General features: G+C 39.1%; 1 protein-coding gene across 1 annotated transcript; it reads left to right on the forward strand.

The window, feature by feature from the left end:
• Positions 1–2,040: 2,040 nt before the first annotated feature.
• TDRD1 (tudor domain containing 1) lies at positions 2,041–15,965 on the forward strand. Its single transcript, XM_066555166.1, is given in 22 exon segments — positions 2,041–2,238; positions 2,240–2,271; positions 3,184–3,302; positions 4,440–4,504; positions 4,698–4,845; positions 5,234–5,339; positions 5,656–5,695; positions 5,799–5,847; positions 7,347–7,424; positions 7,743–7,919; positions 8,414–8,521; positions 9,026–9,196; positions 9,463–9,711; positions 11,125–11,247; positions 12,141–12,251; positions 12,428–12,598; positions 13,511–13,756; positions 14,278–14,394; positions 14,602–14,712; positions 14,969–15,136; positions 15,457–15,678; positions 15,853–15,965. Coding segments are annotated over 22 exon segments (2,922 nt in total).
• The last annotated feature ends 1,501 nt before the right edge of the window (positions 15,966–17,466 follow it).

Here is a 17,466-nt window from a genome sequence, read left to right on the forward strand (position 1 = left end):
ATGATGTTAAATCAAAATGAATTACTGGACCTCTTAATTAGCCAGCCATAGCTCTTATTTAGCATGTACAAATGCTAAGGAAAACAATTCCTGAGTGAGAAAACTTGCCATCTGAAAGACAGACAGTCCTACACAACAGACTTGTCTGCTGCAGACAAGCTCTGCATTGCAGAGGCAGAAGCAGAATTTGGCCCACATATTCAAAAGGTTGTAGTTCTGGCTTTTGGCTTATGCTTTATTATATAAGAAAAAGGAAAGGAAATGTTCATCTGATTGCTCAGTTTCTAGATGACATTTGTTAATTATCCAGAGTATTTCTATTGCTTTGCCCTCTGAAAGGGCTTACAAAGCTATTTTTTCTCCTTCAGCTAAAGGGAGAACAATGAGGTGGCTCAAACAGCAGATGTGCTGAGTGATACCCCACACTCCTCTGAGACCAGTGGTGTCAAAGGACCAAAGGAGTAAAATGTTTCACATTAAGAATAAACAGACATTGCAATAATCTCCCCAAAGAAATGGTGGATCCCCAGTGCTGGACAATTTTAAGATTCAGCTGGACAGGGTGCTGGATCATCTTGTCTAGATGTTTTAAGCTATAAAGAAAGCCTAATTTTTTTTTTTTTTTGAGAGAGTTTTGAATGACAGAGAAGTATTTCTTAGTGCCTACCTGGTATTAGTTCTTCCTAGGCATGAGGATTACTGGGCTAATCTTGGGGCAGAGGAACAAGGGGCAAGGAGATGATGAAGGCTGTGTGACCATGATCACCCTGTCTCCCCACAATCTCCCACATAAAGGTGTGTGCCTACTCTGATATGCAATACTGAACAATTTGGCATGTGGGTTTCTTGAAATCCCACCAATTCCTACCTAGTTTTCCTTCTTGTTGTAAGGGCAGCCTCTGATCCATTCAGCTTTGCTCAGGCTGGAGGTTCATGTGAGCCAGGAAGAGTCTTTCCTCTGACTTTATTAGGTGGTATCTTAACCACTGAGAGAAAAACTCAGCAGCCCTCAGATGTGTTGTTCACTTCTTTTGAGAATGCTTAGTTTGGCAGACAGGATCCTAGACTTAAATACAGATAATTTAGACTGAAACGCTGTCACAGCCAGATGCCAAATGACTTAAGGCAAAATAGCTATGCTTCAGCTACCTCTCTGTGAACAGAGATAATTATTCCCTGCTGTACAGAACATGTAACAATAAAATCCATCACTGATTTTATACACGTTAATAATAAGTACAACAATGTAGGCACTAAAATAGATCAGATTAATTTATTTTTTGGTGAAAGCTTAATTGCACAGCACTGAGAACACCTGAGATCATGTCTGAGTAGTAGCATAAAACTGCAGCAGTCTTGAGGATGAAGTATATTTTCCCATGAAGATGGAGACATGGAGGTGGGAGACAAAAGTTGAAGAAAAGGGGAAAACACCTTGTATAGAAAAGAAAGAGGAAAAAGGACAAAGGGAAATGAGAATAGGTTAGAAATGGGAAATGAAGTGATTTATGTTCTTGGCTGCAGGGCAAAATTCAAATACTTTAAAATACAAATGCATCAATTTTATGTATCAAATTTCAGCTTTTTGCATAGCTCTCACAGCCATTTTCTGAATTTGTATCAAATAAATTGGGGTTACTGGTTCAACCATGAATAATTCACAAAGATGCTCAGAGGCCTGGAGCACCTCTGCTATGAGGTCAGGTTGGGAACTGGGGCTGTTCATCCTGGAGGAGTCTCGGGGAAGACCTCAGAGCACCTTCCAGAACCTAAAGGTACAAGAGAGCTGAAGAGGGACTTTTTACAAGGGCATTTAGTGACTGCACATGGGGGAATGGCTTCAAACTGAGAGAGGATGGGTTTACATTAGATGTTGGGAAGAAATCCTTTGCTGTGCGGGTAGTGAGGCCCTGACACAAGATTACCTAGAGAAGGTGTGGATGCCCCATGCCCCATCCCTGGAAGTGTTCAAGGCCAGGTCAGGGCTTGGAATAACCCGGTCCAGTACAAGGCACCGCAGGCCGCCCCTCCCCGGCCGCGATGGCGGCACCGCGGGCGGCCGGGCAGCAGCACAGGCCCCGCTCCGCCCCTGGGCACCGGGGTCCCACCTGGGCGGGGCGGAATGAGCGGCTCGGGCCCGCCGGGAGCGCCTGCAGACGTCGCTGGCCTGCGGGGGCCGCTGCTTCTCATCTTCCCGCTGGCGGTCCTCGAGTGAGCGCCCGGCCCTGCTTCCCGCGTGGGGCAGCGCCGACGGCGAGGCGGCGGCCCGGGGTGAGCGCTGCTCCGAGGGGCGGCAGGGGCGGCCCGGGGTGAGCGCTCCTCTGGGGAGAGAGAGGGGCAGGGGTGGACCGGGGTGAGCGCTTTGCTGAGGCGAGAGAGGGGCAGGGGGTGGGAGCTTCGCTTTCCCCCGGGAAAGGAGTCGGGGGCGGCCCGGGGTGAGCGCTTTGCTGAGGGGAGAGAGGGCCGCAGGTGGCGGGGTGCGAGCTTGGGTGCAGGCCGTAGGACGGGGCTATCTAATTTTATTATGATTACTTAAAATCGCTTAATTTTAATCACTTAAAAATCGCTTTAGAATCACTTAATTTTAATAGCACTTATTTAATTGCGGTTGTTGAAAGCACTTTTCTGGTGGAGTTGGTGTGCAGTGTCGCTTAGACTACTGTGCTTTATTCGCAGGTTCATTTTAGTTTGTTTTTGCCTATACTTTTAATTTAAAACAATTATAGTGCATCTTAGCATTAGGAAAGCAGGTGCTGAAAATGCATTTCGGCAGAGCCCAGGGCTTTGCTTCCTTCCCCTCAGCAGCCGCTGTTGGGGCAGTGGTTCCCCTCAGGGCATGAGGAACCCAGGGGTGCAGCCTGTGCTTTTTATTACTACAAACTTTTTTAACGAAAGTACAGAGAGGTCTCTTCCAGAGACACAGTGAGCTTCACATGCAGGTGTTGATGGCTGCTCCTATTTGTCAGTGTGTTCCTCTTCTAAAGGAGTTTTCATCATTTAATCTGCAGTATTCATTGTTGAGTTCTTTAGTGCAGAAAATGGTTTGCTGTGCAAACAAAAGAAATAGATGGTAGAGAATTATCCTTCCAAAATGAATGCTTAAATAAATCTTCAGAATATGACCCAAAAATACTTTAATTTGTGTGCCTGCCTGAATTAATCTTTAAATCCGTGCTTTTGCAGTTACCTGGCCCACAGCCACCTTTGGTCATACTCTAATGTCAACCTTTACGTGATGCCAGAACCACTTAATCTTCAACATAACAAAGTTGCAGATACAGATTTAAGCAACAGGGTCACAGGTACAAACTTACTGTTGAAAAACTTTCAGTTTTGAGGCTGAGTTTCTGAAATATTTAACAAAATCCAATATTTTGTAAGCAAACAATACAGGGTACTTTTGGCAAATGTAGAAACAGTACAGAAAGTTTTAATAACAGCACAAGTGCAGTAAGAGAGACCTTATCCTAAGCTTGACAGAGGTATCTTGACTTTATTCTTCTGTGGTTGTGTATATGCTTTATTATTGATACACATCATCAGTATGAGTATGGCTTGTAAATATAACTCCTAATTATCCAAACTTGTGCCTGCTGGAATGCCTCAGAATCTAAAAAACCCACTAGGATAATTGAAGTGTTAGAGAATTTGGAGCAATATATGGGAGTTGCAGTTCCTTCAGCAATTCTTCTTGCCTCTTAAGTACCTTGCTACTGTCTGATCCATGTTCTCTTACTCCAAGTTGGGGAGAGGGAAAGGCTTCATTTTGGGACATCTGAACTAGCTTTACGTGCAAACATACTGGGTCTGGAGAGTTCATGAAATTTGATTTTGTGTTAGGCAAGAGTTTTAGTTCAGGCAGAGTTTACAAGATTTACTTGTTTCCAGGTGGGAAAAAAGGCCATGAAAGCTTTATATTGTCTCAGTGGAGACCTTGGACAGGCCTGCCAGACTGGAACAAGATTTGAGTGGTATATGTAGCCTAGACCAGAAACAAATTCTTTGTAGGTGGATGAGTTGCCCACTTCTCAAAACAGAGTTCCTGCTATATTGATATGCAGGCTTAGCTGAATGTCTTCTAAGAGTTGTTTGGTAAAGAAAAACTCACAGGAAAGACCACAAGGTTTATAAGGCACTCACTGGAAAGTCAGAGTATCTTGTTTCAGAGTGTTTTGTTTCTCAGTATTGAGTGATAAGCACAGAAGGTGAAAGTGTTGTTTTAATAATACCACTGATTGCGTGATTGAGTAAATGTGGTATCAGAATGAAAACAAGTGACTTCCAGAGTGTGTCAAGGTCCAAGCATCTCCATTCCCTCAAATGGGCTGGCAGAATAGTAGGAGTAGCCAAGGGCCTTGTTTCTTCCTGCAAATATTCCATAACATAGGCATGTGTTGGTGTTGTTAATCAGATCCCTTTGCAAATACTTCTGCTTCTAGGAAGTTCTATGGAAGACAAAACTGGTAGAGAGAACTGCATAGCTGCAGCTGATAAAGAAAATACTGTGAGTTATTTCACTTTATAGTTGCCCCAAGTATTCTGAGCATTTCTAGGTAGCAGGAGTTATCAGCATGTATTTCTCTTTCTAGAACTTAAAAGTTTTGTCTCCTTTTGTTATGTTTTTGTATATTAGAATATTTCTACCCTAATGGGCAGACTTTTTCCAGTAAGAATGACTTGAGGTTTTTCTTCCACAGGTGTCACATTCTAATTGGATTAATGGGAAGCCAAAGAAATTGCAATGTTCCTCTAAGAGTGCTTTTTCTATTTGCTATGATAAGAGTTTCTTGAGTTTGTTAGTACCACCCCCTAAAGGGGGCACTTGCCATCGTTGTGGTCTGTTTGGTAAGTGCCTGCTGTCCTTGACATACAGTACATGTATCAGTGAAACCAGACCAGGTTTGCTCAATATGTCTTTAAATGGATGAATTTTTTAACTCTCAGACACAAGTATATTCTATTCAGAACATAGTTGGAGTAACAGAACTGACAAGCAGAAGAGAGCATTTCTTTATCAAAAGTGGTGGGTTTTTTTCCCTTAAATGTAGAAGGAATTTGGCAGCAATCTCTGATAGCTGTATGTCAACACAAATACCTATTTGTATGTGCTTAGAATTGCAGGGGAGCTGTTTTGTAGAGCAGTTATTTAAACAGTTGTTGTTCCTTCCAATACGTGTTTTACTCAGACTGCTCTTGTCTTTTTTTTTGGTTTGGTTTTTTTTTTTTGTTTTAGGAAAGCTCAGATGCTCACAGTGTCTGCAAACATACTATTGCTCTGCAGACTGTCAGAAAAAAGACTGGCCAGCACACAGAGTAGTTTGTGATCCCCTTAAACAGAAGTAAGTTTGTGAAAGTTCTGCCAAATAATCTTCACAGAAAGACAATCTCTCCCACTACAACAAAAATGACCATGGGAAGGCACTAGTACAGTAAAATATGTTGCTTATTCTTAAGCTAGTACTGCATTATCTTATGCCTGTCATTATTACATATTACCAGATTTGTAATTCTGCATTTTAGTGGATGAGGAATAAGGGTTGGCAAAAATCACATACGATGAACACAGCTTTTTATCTATTTGCAAGTAGATTGTATTATTAATGCTACTTGTCAGTCTTTGGTTCTTCAAACTGACATATTTTTCTTTGATTACAGTTTAAGTCATAGCAAAACCAAGACAGGAGTTTATCTTAAGGTATGTCATGCAATTTTGACTATGTCTTGACTGGATCTGCTGTGCTCATATGATCTCAGCTCAAAGGAAGGCACTGTTCACTAACTGGTGTGATATATTGCAGGAGGAAGTGAGGTTGAGTTTTGCTGTAGATGTTGTACTTCCAGATTCTGGTGAGTGCTTGGTTGTGTGGGTGAAATAACTCACCATAATTAAGGCTTTTATGTTCACACCCCTCCCTAACACGTGTAAAAGATAACATCTGTTTTTTTTCTTTTGCCCTCCTCCCTCTTGCTGCTTTCCCAACCTCTCCCTCTCTCCCTTGACTTCTTTTTTTTTTCAATTCTACTTTTTCACCTTTCCATAAAATGTCATGCCTGAAATACCTTGCTAAGCTTAATAACCTTAAATTTTAGTAAGGTTACTTTTCCAATAGAATTGTATTAACTTCAGTGTGTTCTGGATCATCTTGTTTATTTTTCTGTTTTAATAGATGCATGAAAATTTGGTACTATTTTGTTTCTTTCTCATACATTTTTAACTCTTTAAAAATTAGTGTCAATTTCTAGTTCCATGTAGGATTTTACCAGCTTTCATTATATTTCATACATGCTCACTAAGTATTCCAAAGAAAGAACAGTCATTGGATATTGCTGTATCCAGTTGGAGAACTCTATAAGCATGTTTATATTTCTAACTTAGCAAGCTTCAGTGAGAACCAAGCCAAGCACAAGAGCTTTGAGGAGTCAGAATGCAGATTTTCAGTTGAGCTGGGTTTGGCTGTCAAAGCAGATCAGTACATGCAAGGTGTACCTTTTGTCATGTGGAAGACTGTTGTTACATTTTCCTCTGGCTGCAGACAGAACGATGGAGTGCCAAGGCCATATTCATTTAATTGATCTGCAGCCCACAGAACATTCAGGGATGAGGTGGTTGATGCTCCTAGCTTGCTAAACTTGCCCATGTGCAGGAAGCTTATCTCCATGTAATACTGTGCAGTCTCTCAAAGGATGGTTCACTTTAGTCCTCTGTAAATTCAACTGATTAAGGATTGTGCTGGGCATATTTCACATTTGGTTGCTTCACAGCACACTAGTGCTGAAGTGATGTGTAACCTGCTAACCTTTTGGAGAGAAGATTACATAAATGTCATTGCATTCTTGAAATGTTCCATGCATTCATTCCAGACTTTATAAGCAGCTGAAACACCTGTATTGAGGTTTTAATTTGAAAATAATGGTATTGAAAGTTTGGAATGCTGCTTCATGCATTCAGCTGAGAAACCAAGATTTACAAAGACATCTTGACTAAATCATTACATACCCATTGTTGTAAATAATGAAGTAAGTTATGAATCCTTGTGTCTAAAAAGCAATAATCAGTTTTTCAGCTCACAGTCTTTAGTGATTGCAAGTAAATGTTGGTTCTTACTGCTTCTCTCATTTTATGAAGTCAGAGAGTCTTGGAGCTGTGAATGTGCTCAGAAAACTCAAGTAGTTGAGCTACTCTGAAATTACCTTTGTTTTGCATTTTAAACATTAAGTGCTGAACAAATAAGTAGAACATGCTCACCTTGTGATAGGAATATAGATCTGGCTCAGAGGATGGTTCTGAAGGGAAACTAGCTGATTTTGTGTGATAAATCATTTATTCTTGATCTATATTTTAGAAGACTGCCTAAATAAAGTTCCCTTAGAAATGAAGTCTCATTTAACTTCAGGAAGTGATGCCAAAGTAGACTCTCCAAGAGGTAAGCAAGCAAACCAAACTAAACTTGGGAATTTTAGCTCCTCCTGTACTGCATGATGTTCTAGCTGCTCACTAGCATCACCTCAAAGTTAAAAATATTGGCTAATGGAGCTTCAGGTCACTGCTGACATTAGCTCATAGACATTTTAATAGTATAAAACATTTGTATAGTGATTATTATGTGAGCATTAATTTCATAATATGACAGGAGCCTTCCAAGTCCAAAGCATCAATAAAAATAATAAACTATATCAGTATGTTTATATTTTCAAAGCCAGGTAGCTTTTGATTGGCAACCTTTTTTCTTTTTTATGTGCAGTATCAGAAAACCATTCAAAGGGAGGTGAAAAAAAAATACCTGAAGATGAAGACTCTTCTCACAATGTTAATTCAATTACCAAGTTTGTCTCTTTAAGTATTGGAGAAGAATTTTCTGGTGTGGTTTCTCACATTCAAAGTCCAGACACCTTTTTTTGTCAGCGAATGCAAAGTGCCCGTAAGTGATGGGTTGGAAGTGGGATGTAGAAGGCCTGGTATGGCATTTTTCTCTTTGGTAGAGAGTGGCTGGAAGGTGAATGTTTCTTCTGTGTCCATGTGCAGCCTTTTAATTCTGGGTGACCTGTACTCTGTCCTTTGGGAAGAAGTGGCCTACCTCCTCATTTGCCTGTTGTTGGAAGAGCTGTCTTCCTTGGTTTCTTCTTGGCATGCCTCCACTAGCTTGCTTTTAATTTGCACTGGCTTCAGCTTTGTCCCTTTGCTGAAAAAATCCATCCCTGGTTTTCCCTGTCTGTTCACTGCTGCTGTGATTCCTCAGACACACATGAGGACTCTCTTGGATGTTAATGATTGAAGAGCCCTACTCTGATCAATGTTAAACATTTGAAATTATCTCCAGCAGACTATAAGATGTTCTTCCAGGCTTTGAGCTTAATTATTCTGTAATAATTGCAAGACAGGCTATGTTCCAAAACCTGTGTATTTTAACATCAGGTCAACTTGCTGAGCTTGAAGCATCCCTTAATGAATACTGTGGCAAAATTCCCAGTACTCCATCTTTCCGTCCTGCTGCTGGCAATGTGTGCTGTGCCCAGTTCACAGGTAAAAATGGACTGAAAATACTAAGTTATGTCGCTTAAATTTCTTACCCAAAAGATACATTTTGTAATTATGTTTAGAAAGGTTTTATATAGAGTTTATTTATCTCTGATTTTTAGCTGTGGGTAATGCTAGGTAGTGATTTGAAAAATTGTATCTGTAAAGTACCAATTTTAAAATGTCCTTTTATTGAGAAAACTCTTAACATTGGATTCAGATTATTTAGAATAGCTTATTAAGAGATCATGGAAAGTTTGTGGGTTTTTATGTTGCTAAGTACTGTTTCCCCAGGATTGGAAATAAGTATATCTTTGAAATTTCGATCCCCAAAAGAAGCACAGAAGAAATGGGATTCTATGGAATGCTGCTGCTCTGTGCTTCTCAAAATACTACTGTAGCCAACACCTGGTAGTCCTGAGCTGTACTGAGATGGATGTATTTTTATATTGGTCTGTCAAAAAACCAAATCATTCTGCTCTCAGATATTCCATCTCTCTTCCTTTCTAGAAGACAACCTTTGGTATCGTGCTGCTGTTACAGCTTATGCTTCTGAAGACACTGTTTTGGTGGACTATATGGATTATGGTAATTCCGACTCTCTTCCACTGACCAGACTTCGACCTATAATTCCAAGCTTGATGGACTTGCCAGCTCAAGCCATAAGATGTAGCCTGGCAGGTATGAAGTAAATGATTAGCAGTTTCAAACTAGACAGGGGGAGAACAAGTGCTATTACATAACTACCACACCTGTAGTATCTCACATTGAAACATGGGGAAGGATGGAGGTGATGGTAGGCATTATTTCCAGAATTCTTAACTGTCATGGCATATCTACAAAATGTGACAGATATTTCAGAATGTACTTGCAGTTGCTGTACCTGTCCACACATTGGTGAGAGTTGGACTGACCTCAGAACCTTTCCACACTATGTGACTTTTTAGGTGTAAACCCACCCTTCGGAGCATGGACCTCCGAAGGTACTTGCTACATGAAAAGACTGGTGAAAGACAAAGTGTTGACAGTAAAAGTAGTGGATAAAGAGAGTTCTAAATCCGTGGTGGAGCTTACAGATGCCTCAGGTACTCCAGTAATAAATGTATCAAGCCTTCTCCTTGAGGGAGGCTTTGCAGCTGAGGAGCTGAGCATGGCCTTACCAGCAGCCAGAGGGAGTGATGTTGAGCAAGCCAAGGGTGAGTATGAACATGTCTTGCTGCCCTGGCATTGTTCACCTCCTCTAGAGTGGGTACAGACAATGCAAGCTCTTATCTCTGAGAGCTTTTCAGCCTGGCTCATCAAGTCTAGCCCTCACAAGTCCAAAGTTTATCCACAGCAACTTAACTGTAAAGAATTGTGTGTCTGTGTGTGTGTCCAAGTGTGCACTCTTAACAAAGTTGTTATTGCCTGCTTTTGGAAGTTGGTACTTTACTCTTGTTAGAAGTCTTGCAATTTCCAGTTGAAGTAGGTTATGGCTGGTTATTACCTAGTTATTCCTACATCCTTATCCATTAGTGCAAATAATGTTTGCTCTATTGTCATCTTCATTGTCCTATATTTTACACATAGACCACATACTTCGTCCTTGAAAATTTGACTGTAGTAGCTTATAAAGCTTCAAGTTTATGCTTAAATTGTCTTGTTTGAATTTAGTGACCAAAGCTTCCAAGAGATTTTTGCTGAAGTTACATTAAATTTCTTTGAAATCTTGGGGAAGATTCCTGGCTTCTCTCTTATGAAGCATGCTAAGTTCCTTTTTTTCCCATCCTGTGTCTGGCAAACATATGTATTCTCTTCTGATCCATTGGTACGGAAAACTTTTTGTCAAGTCTCTGTTCAAGTAATTTTGATCTTTCTCATTAGAGGCCTTGTAGCCAGGACACAATTTTTCCTTGTCTTTGTTCAGGAGAGTAAGGAATCTTACAAAAAATTAGAATAAACAGTAACTTTCCTGGCTATATCTAAACACATTTTGATCTGTGTCCCTCATCAAGGGCCTGTTTTGTACTTCCTTGGTTTATTGGTTACCTCTCACCTTTTTGTCATTTCCATCACTGAGCCAGAGCTGTTGAATGCAGGTTTTAAACAGAGTGTGTTCTCCAGTGCCATGATTTAGTGTTCCCATGATGTATTCTACGACTTGTGTGAAATAATAAGTTTCTTTCAGGTACCTGAGTATAATATTCACTGCAAATTTCTGCCACCAGTCTTTCTAGTAGTCTTTTTTGCTCTTCCTCCTTAGATTGTTTCCAGTACTCTTGGTGATGGATGTTTCCCTTTTCTATGCTCCCTACCCTGTTTCCAGGAACCAAAGTTCCCCAGTGCCCCTCTTGCCCAGGCTGTTGCCTGCTAGCCTTTATTTCTGTATGTAATTACTCTTCCCTGCTATCTATGGCTTGCTCTTTTTGATAATGAAGAATTACATTAAAGAATTGGCATATTTCTCTTGGTTTTACTCTGCAAAGAGGCTCTCACTGGTAATTAGTCTGTTGGACAGTTTATAACAAGAAATTCAAGGATGTGAATGAGCATTCGGGATGGGGTTTTTTTTTCCCTGTAAAAGTTACTTTAATTTCTTTTCATTCTGTGCTTTTTTCTGTCCTCTCTAGAGGACACAACAAACAAAAGAATGTGCAAGTGGATTAAATTAACTCTTAACCAAACACTCAGTGTCATAGTGTGTACAGTGTACAATCCTGGAGAATTCTACTGTCAGATTTCAAACAGCCATGGTAAGTTTATTCAGCTTAATTCTTTCTGGTAGTTTCTTTGCTTCCTAGTTTGTTATTTATTATAGGTCTAATGAACTACTGTGTCAAGTAAGCTTACAGCACAAACCTCTGAGGTTTAAATCTAAGAATACAAATGGAGTGACCAAGAAATTGGATCGTGATATTGAAATCTGAAAATGTTGAAGATAAGCAGTAGAGGAAAGTGAAAGAGTTACCATAACCTAGCCAAAGGATAACTTAATTTTTTTTCCACTGGAATAGTGGCCAGGCATGGAATAAGTTGTTCAGGAAGGGGATAGAGTCATTGTCTCTGGAAGTGTGCAAGAGACATCTGGATGTGGTACTTGGGGTGACTGTGGTGGTGCTGGGTTGATGGTTGGACTAAATGATCTTGAAGGGTCTTTTTCACCCTTCATGATTTAGTGATTCTGGTAATAAAAGCAAGCAAGAGACATGTTCCCTGTTGCCAAGACAGTATTTACAGGAGCTCTTTTCTAGTACGCTCTCATAATTTATAAAAACTTAAAGACATATAATAATTGTAACACAAAAATGAGAAAATGCAGCTATTGGGATGTTACTTCCTGTTGGATTAGTTAAAAAGTAATCTTGTTTCTCTATCAGAAGTCTGTATAAAGACTTCTGATAGTCATTGGCATTTTAAATGCTAGAAAAAGAATGTGACACAATTCAGTGGCTGAAGAGGGAGCTAAAGGCATTCAAACAAAAAATATGGGGCAGCTCTTAAAAAGTGAGGGGTGTTTGTTCCTTTGCTTATGTAGTCAAGGAGTACATTTGAAGATTTATGAGTAAACTGTAGAGTGAACAGCATTGATAAAGTTCAGGTCAGCTCATTTCATTGATCTCATCTTTGTTTTTTTTCTAATTTTCAGAGTTACTTGCTCTAAACTCACTTAACAAAGCATTGTCTGAATACTGTCAGAAAACACCACCAGATGTTTTTGAGCCTGAGAATGGAGATCCTTGCTGTGCTTTTTACTCTGGCAAGTAACAGACTAAAATAGTTATGTTTTTATAGGGTGAACATGAAAAATCAGCTGACAGTTCACATTAGTAGAGGACAGCAGAGAATTGTATTACTTTACTAACAAGTGAAAGCTGGTAGACTTAGCAAATGTGGGAAGTAATTATTAATTTTTTTTTTTAATCTTTAAATTAGAGGATGGTAACTGGTACCGTGCTGTGGTGCAAAATGTCACTTCAGATGGAAGTGTTCGAGTGAGCTTTGTGGACTATGGGAACACTGAGCATGTACCACGGGATAACATCCGACAGATCTCGTCCTCTTTCCTAAAACTTCCATTTCAAGCAATTAAATGCTGGCTCTCAGGTGAATCTTATTTTCTCTTACAAGAGCTCTTGCATTTAGAAACTTGCTGCTTTGGGGGAAGGAGGTGATGACAGGGAATGCTGTGCAGAACTCTGTTCTTTTGAGTTTGTTTGTTTGCTTTCTCTTCTCTGAGCAGTTCTCTGGAGTGATCTGCATGGACTTTGCTTACTGCTTTATTGGTCAAAAGGGAGCTTGTTCAGTTTGCTTCATCTGTAATGCTTACTGGTTTTTGGTTGTTGCCTTCCTAGGAGTAAAAGTGCTTTTGTGCAACTTTATTTCTCAAAGCTTTTGCAGGCAATGGAGCTAATGTGTTTTAGTGAAGCTAGTTGGCCTTTCAGTTCTCTTTCATTTGACTCCTGAAGAGTTTGGCACTGTATTGCTGTTTCTCAGTGTTTTGCAAATTCCTTTTCCACAGTAATCAAAATTCTGCAGAACTTCTCTTTCTTTCTGGTGTAGCCTGCTTGGTTTAAAAATGAAAAACATGGAAACAGGAAACATGAGCTCGAAACCTCATTTTGTTCAAGTGTCTTGTGCTGTTCCCCTGCCCACCCACCCTTAAAACACTTAGGTTTTGTCTGCTCCTTTGATAAAAAGGCCTGATTATACTGATCCAAAACCAGTTTTAATAATGTTGTTTGTGCTGAGGCAAAGGATTTACTTGGCTGAATCATAAAATATAGAAGATGAAACTTGGGAGTCCTGAGAAAATGTGGACATTCAGAAAAAAGGAGGAAGAGGTAGAGCAGTTAACAGGATGAAAGACAATGTGTTTCCCTAGGGTAGTAAAAGTAGCCTTGATATTTCAGGGTATGCTCTAAAGAAAATTTTTAAAGTATTTTTAAATGAAATTATAATGTTGAGGAAAGTCAATATTAATGAATGAAGATATTTTAACAGTTTCTTACTTCCTAGGTATAAAGCCTGGAAACAGCAAGTGGAATCCAGAAGCTACAAGAAGATTTCATATGTACACTTCAGGCTTAGAGCTTCAAGCCACAGTAACTTCCCTTTCTGAGGATGGGGCAGGTGTAGTGCTTACTGATAATTCCACAGATTGTCCAACAATTATCAATGAGATACTAACTTCAGAAAAACTGGTTGTGAAGGAAGTTCTACAAGATAAAAATGACTTTCCAAACACATCTGTTGACCAGAAAGGTAATTAAAGGAATGTTAATTTTTAGATTTAACAAGAATTTTCAGTATTCCAGCCTTTAACTGTTATTTTCTTGTTTAACTACCATTAATATCAATGCATAGTTTTGGGTATATTGTCAGTTCTTACAGTTGAACACCAACTGCCCTGCAGGTGGCATTACAGACAAAAAAAGAAAGTTAAAAATCTGTGTGTCTTAAATGAATGTTGTTTGACTCTGTGGGAATCAGAGAATTAGAAGTTTTCTATGACTAAAACTTTTCTCATGTTTGCTTTTCAAGGTCTTCTTTTCTTTTTTCTGAGCTGTTTTTTACTTTAGCGCCTTTTATATGCCAACAGTTTATGAACAGCAAAGTAAGCATTATTTATCTTGATTTAGATTTGTCTTCCTGAAGGGAAGGCAGGTAGTTGTGTCTGAAATTCAAAAAATTATTATAAATATCAAATAAAATAGCAGTTCCTTAAAATATATGTATGTTTGGAGGACAGTGGTAACACTGCATTTTCTTACAATTTCTGTTAGCAGCCTCACTTGGGCACTGGAAGTCAATTGAACTGGCTGTAGATGAAACCATGTCTGTCTGTGTAACTGAAGTTGTAAGCCCAGACTTGTTCTATGCTGTACCATTTCCAAATAAAGGTAAGAAAAAGTGTTCATTGTTCCTAATACCAGTAAGAAGTCACTGTTGCAAGCTAGTTAATAAAATTGTGTGTAGTGAACTGAACCATGTAGAAATGTATCTTGGGCAGTAGGAAAGTATAAAAATGTCAAAGATGGGAGCAGGGCCTTCAGTATGCTCTTCACTGTACCCAGATGTGGTTAGTGAATGTGGGGTTTTTCCTGTAGGTCAAAAGAAGCTCTTTAAGGAGCTGGTTTCACTGGAAGACTATTGTAGATCTTGCAACAAGCAGCCCTTCCAACCAAAACTGGGTGAAGCCTGTTGTGCTCAGTTTTCAGGTGAGACAATCGTTTGTCCTTCCATTTCCTTGGCCAGTGTAAAACACAGCTTTCATTTTTGCTGTAGACAAAGGAAAAACACCAACTTAAAAGTGCTTATGGATCTCTTAATTGTGCTTCTTGTCATTTGGCCTCTAATATACCTACCACAGCATTTAAAAATTCTTTTAAAACTCTACAGTTTCTTGTTCTTGGGATAAACTGTGTTTATAAGATGATTCTTCACACGTGACCATTCTTGTCCCAAACTTTTCAGGTAATGGCAATTGGTACAGAGCTGTTGTTCTGGAAGCTTCCCAGTCTGCAGTGAAAGTTCTGTATGGAGACTATGGCAACACAGAAACTTTACCCCTTTCAAAGGTGCTGCCAATCACTGATTCCTATTTAAAGCTGCCTTTTCAGACTATTACATGTTCACTTGCAGGTAAGAAAACCACCCCAAAATAAGCAAAAAAACCACATCCCAAAAACCTCTGACTGGTTTTCTTGAACATTATCATTTTTTACCTGTTCTGGAAGTAGCGTTCATTCTGGTAAACAACATGACAATCTTCTGAAATAGTATATTGGTAAGCACAGTAAAAGCTGGTTTAGAAAGTATGGTTTTAGTTCATTATCTCTAGAATTTCAGCTATTTATATTAGGAAAGTTTAGCATCATATTTTCCAAAGCATATATGTATGATTCAAGTTATATCTTAAAGGAATTATTTATATAACAGACTTGATTTTCCTTTTTCCACAGGAATAGAGAAAGCTGAGTGGTCTCCATTAGTGCTTGACACGTTGAAAAAACTGTTATTGAAGCAACATGTCACAATTACAGTGAAAGGGATTAATGGAAATGTTAATTTAGTAACAGTGGAGAAGCACTTGGACAATGGTTATGTGAATGTAGCTGACAAACTGCTAAAGGAGGGTTTGGTCACATCCTGCAGTGCTAAAAACTCACACAATGAACATCAAGGTACATACTTTGGCTTGATTACTTCAGTTTGCTTATTCTGAAGAGCTTGTAAGCACACGGGGTGGCTAAATGACTTTTCCTTCTAAAAATCTTGGACAATGCCACGTGTCACCTCTTAAATTAGGGAAGGAATGTGTATGTGTGTATTTTTCTCATTCACTCTGGTTTTTGTAGGTAATGAAGGTGAGATCAGCTGCTGCTGCAAAGAATTAAAAGTGCAAGTAAGATTTACTCCAAGCAATACTTCCTTTTTTATATTTCCAGAATTCAAAAGAAACCCTGTGTAGGAAGCAAATGGGAGTAGGGGGAATAATAGCTACTGAAACATGGAAGTTTAGTGAAATGTATCCTGACACTTGTTCTCAGGTTTTTTATATATGGTAATAATTAGAGCACCCTGAAGCTGAGGGAGGACGGTGTTTAGAGCACACAGACTTCATTAGGCTGTACTTTGCCCCACAGACAGCTCTTACTTCATTTTTCAAGTGTTTGAAGTCTCAGGAGTGGCACTTTTCTCTCTTACCTAATTTAAGATGGTGATCTCAATCTTAATTTGAGTATTTAATCAATTTGGTTTGAGGAAGCTGCTTCAGGAAAAAAAAGGGGGGGGAGGGACTTATACATGGACAAGGGGAAGTCAGCTACAGTTCTGTTGGCTTTTTCCCCTTCCAGAAGACTTTATAACAGAAAGGAACTAAATCTATTTATTGAATTAATATGGTATTTAGCTGAGTTGTCTATTAGCATCTACCCTGATCTGAAATCAGCAATTAAAAAACCCCCAGAATTGTATACTTCTAACTCTTTCTGCTTATTCCACAGCTTGAAAAGCATAAACAAGTCCTACTCTTCCTTTTAAACAAGTTTGGGAATCCAGATGGATTCACTGATATGAAAAATCTGTTGAACCACTAAGTCTCTGACATGCACCATTTCATTTTTGTGTCCACCAAGTTGCTGCAGTTCCTTTTTTAGAAGATCAAGAGCATCAGCTTAAAAAATGAGAGTCACTTTGTAGAAACTGTGCTAAGTACCTGCATTTATCTGTATGCTTGGTTGTTACTGTGATACAAGTATGTAACTTGGAGGATTGCAAACCTGCAAGCTAAAATTTCTGTTCTGTTCTTGTTTTATGCCACCATGTGCTACTAAACATTTTGCTTGTATTTTCTTGTTGAATGCACAGAAGTTTATGGAATGGCCATTACATTGTGAGTCTGTTCTGCAGACTTGCATTTGGAATGCTTGTAATTGTAAGGCTCACTTAACTTTGGTACCATTTATATCACTTGAAAAACTCTGTATCTTCTTTAATTACTGATATTTCAGCCTAATTTCTGGTCTGAAGTTAGACCACCATTTTTCTTCATAACCTTGATTTCAGTATCATTAAAGGTTGCATGTTGTCTTGGACTGCATACAGATAGTTCTCTCTAAAATCAGTAAACACTTTAATGTGCACAGTTCCTTTTTTACACTTATGCTGTATAATATGCATCTGTGAGTGTTATTTTGAAGTGAATTGTATTGAAGCTGTTTTTTGTGTAGCTACATCATCAGGATTTCTACCCCATCAAGTTTTCACATCATAATAAAAAAGACCTAGTCTCAGCTATGACAAAAATACTGAATCAAATTGTTAAGAGATTATCAGTATTTTAGTATTAAGAGATTAGCAGTCATTTCTGACTAATTCAGGAATGTCAGATTACTTTTTGTGGAACACAGTAGACATTTGCTGATTGAAACTGCAGGGTCAGCCTTTTTGTCCACTTACAACACATACTT

The sequence above is a fragment of the Molothrus aeneus genome, chromosome 8, assembly GCF_037042795.1.
Source record: "Molothrus aeneus isolate 106 chromosome 8, BPBGC_Maene_1.0, whole genome shotgun sequence".
Lineage (NCBI taxonomy): Eukaryota > Metazoa > Chordata > Aves > Passeriformes > Icteridae > Molothrus > Molothrus aeneus.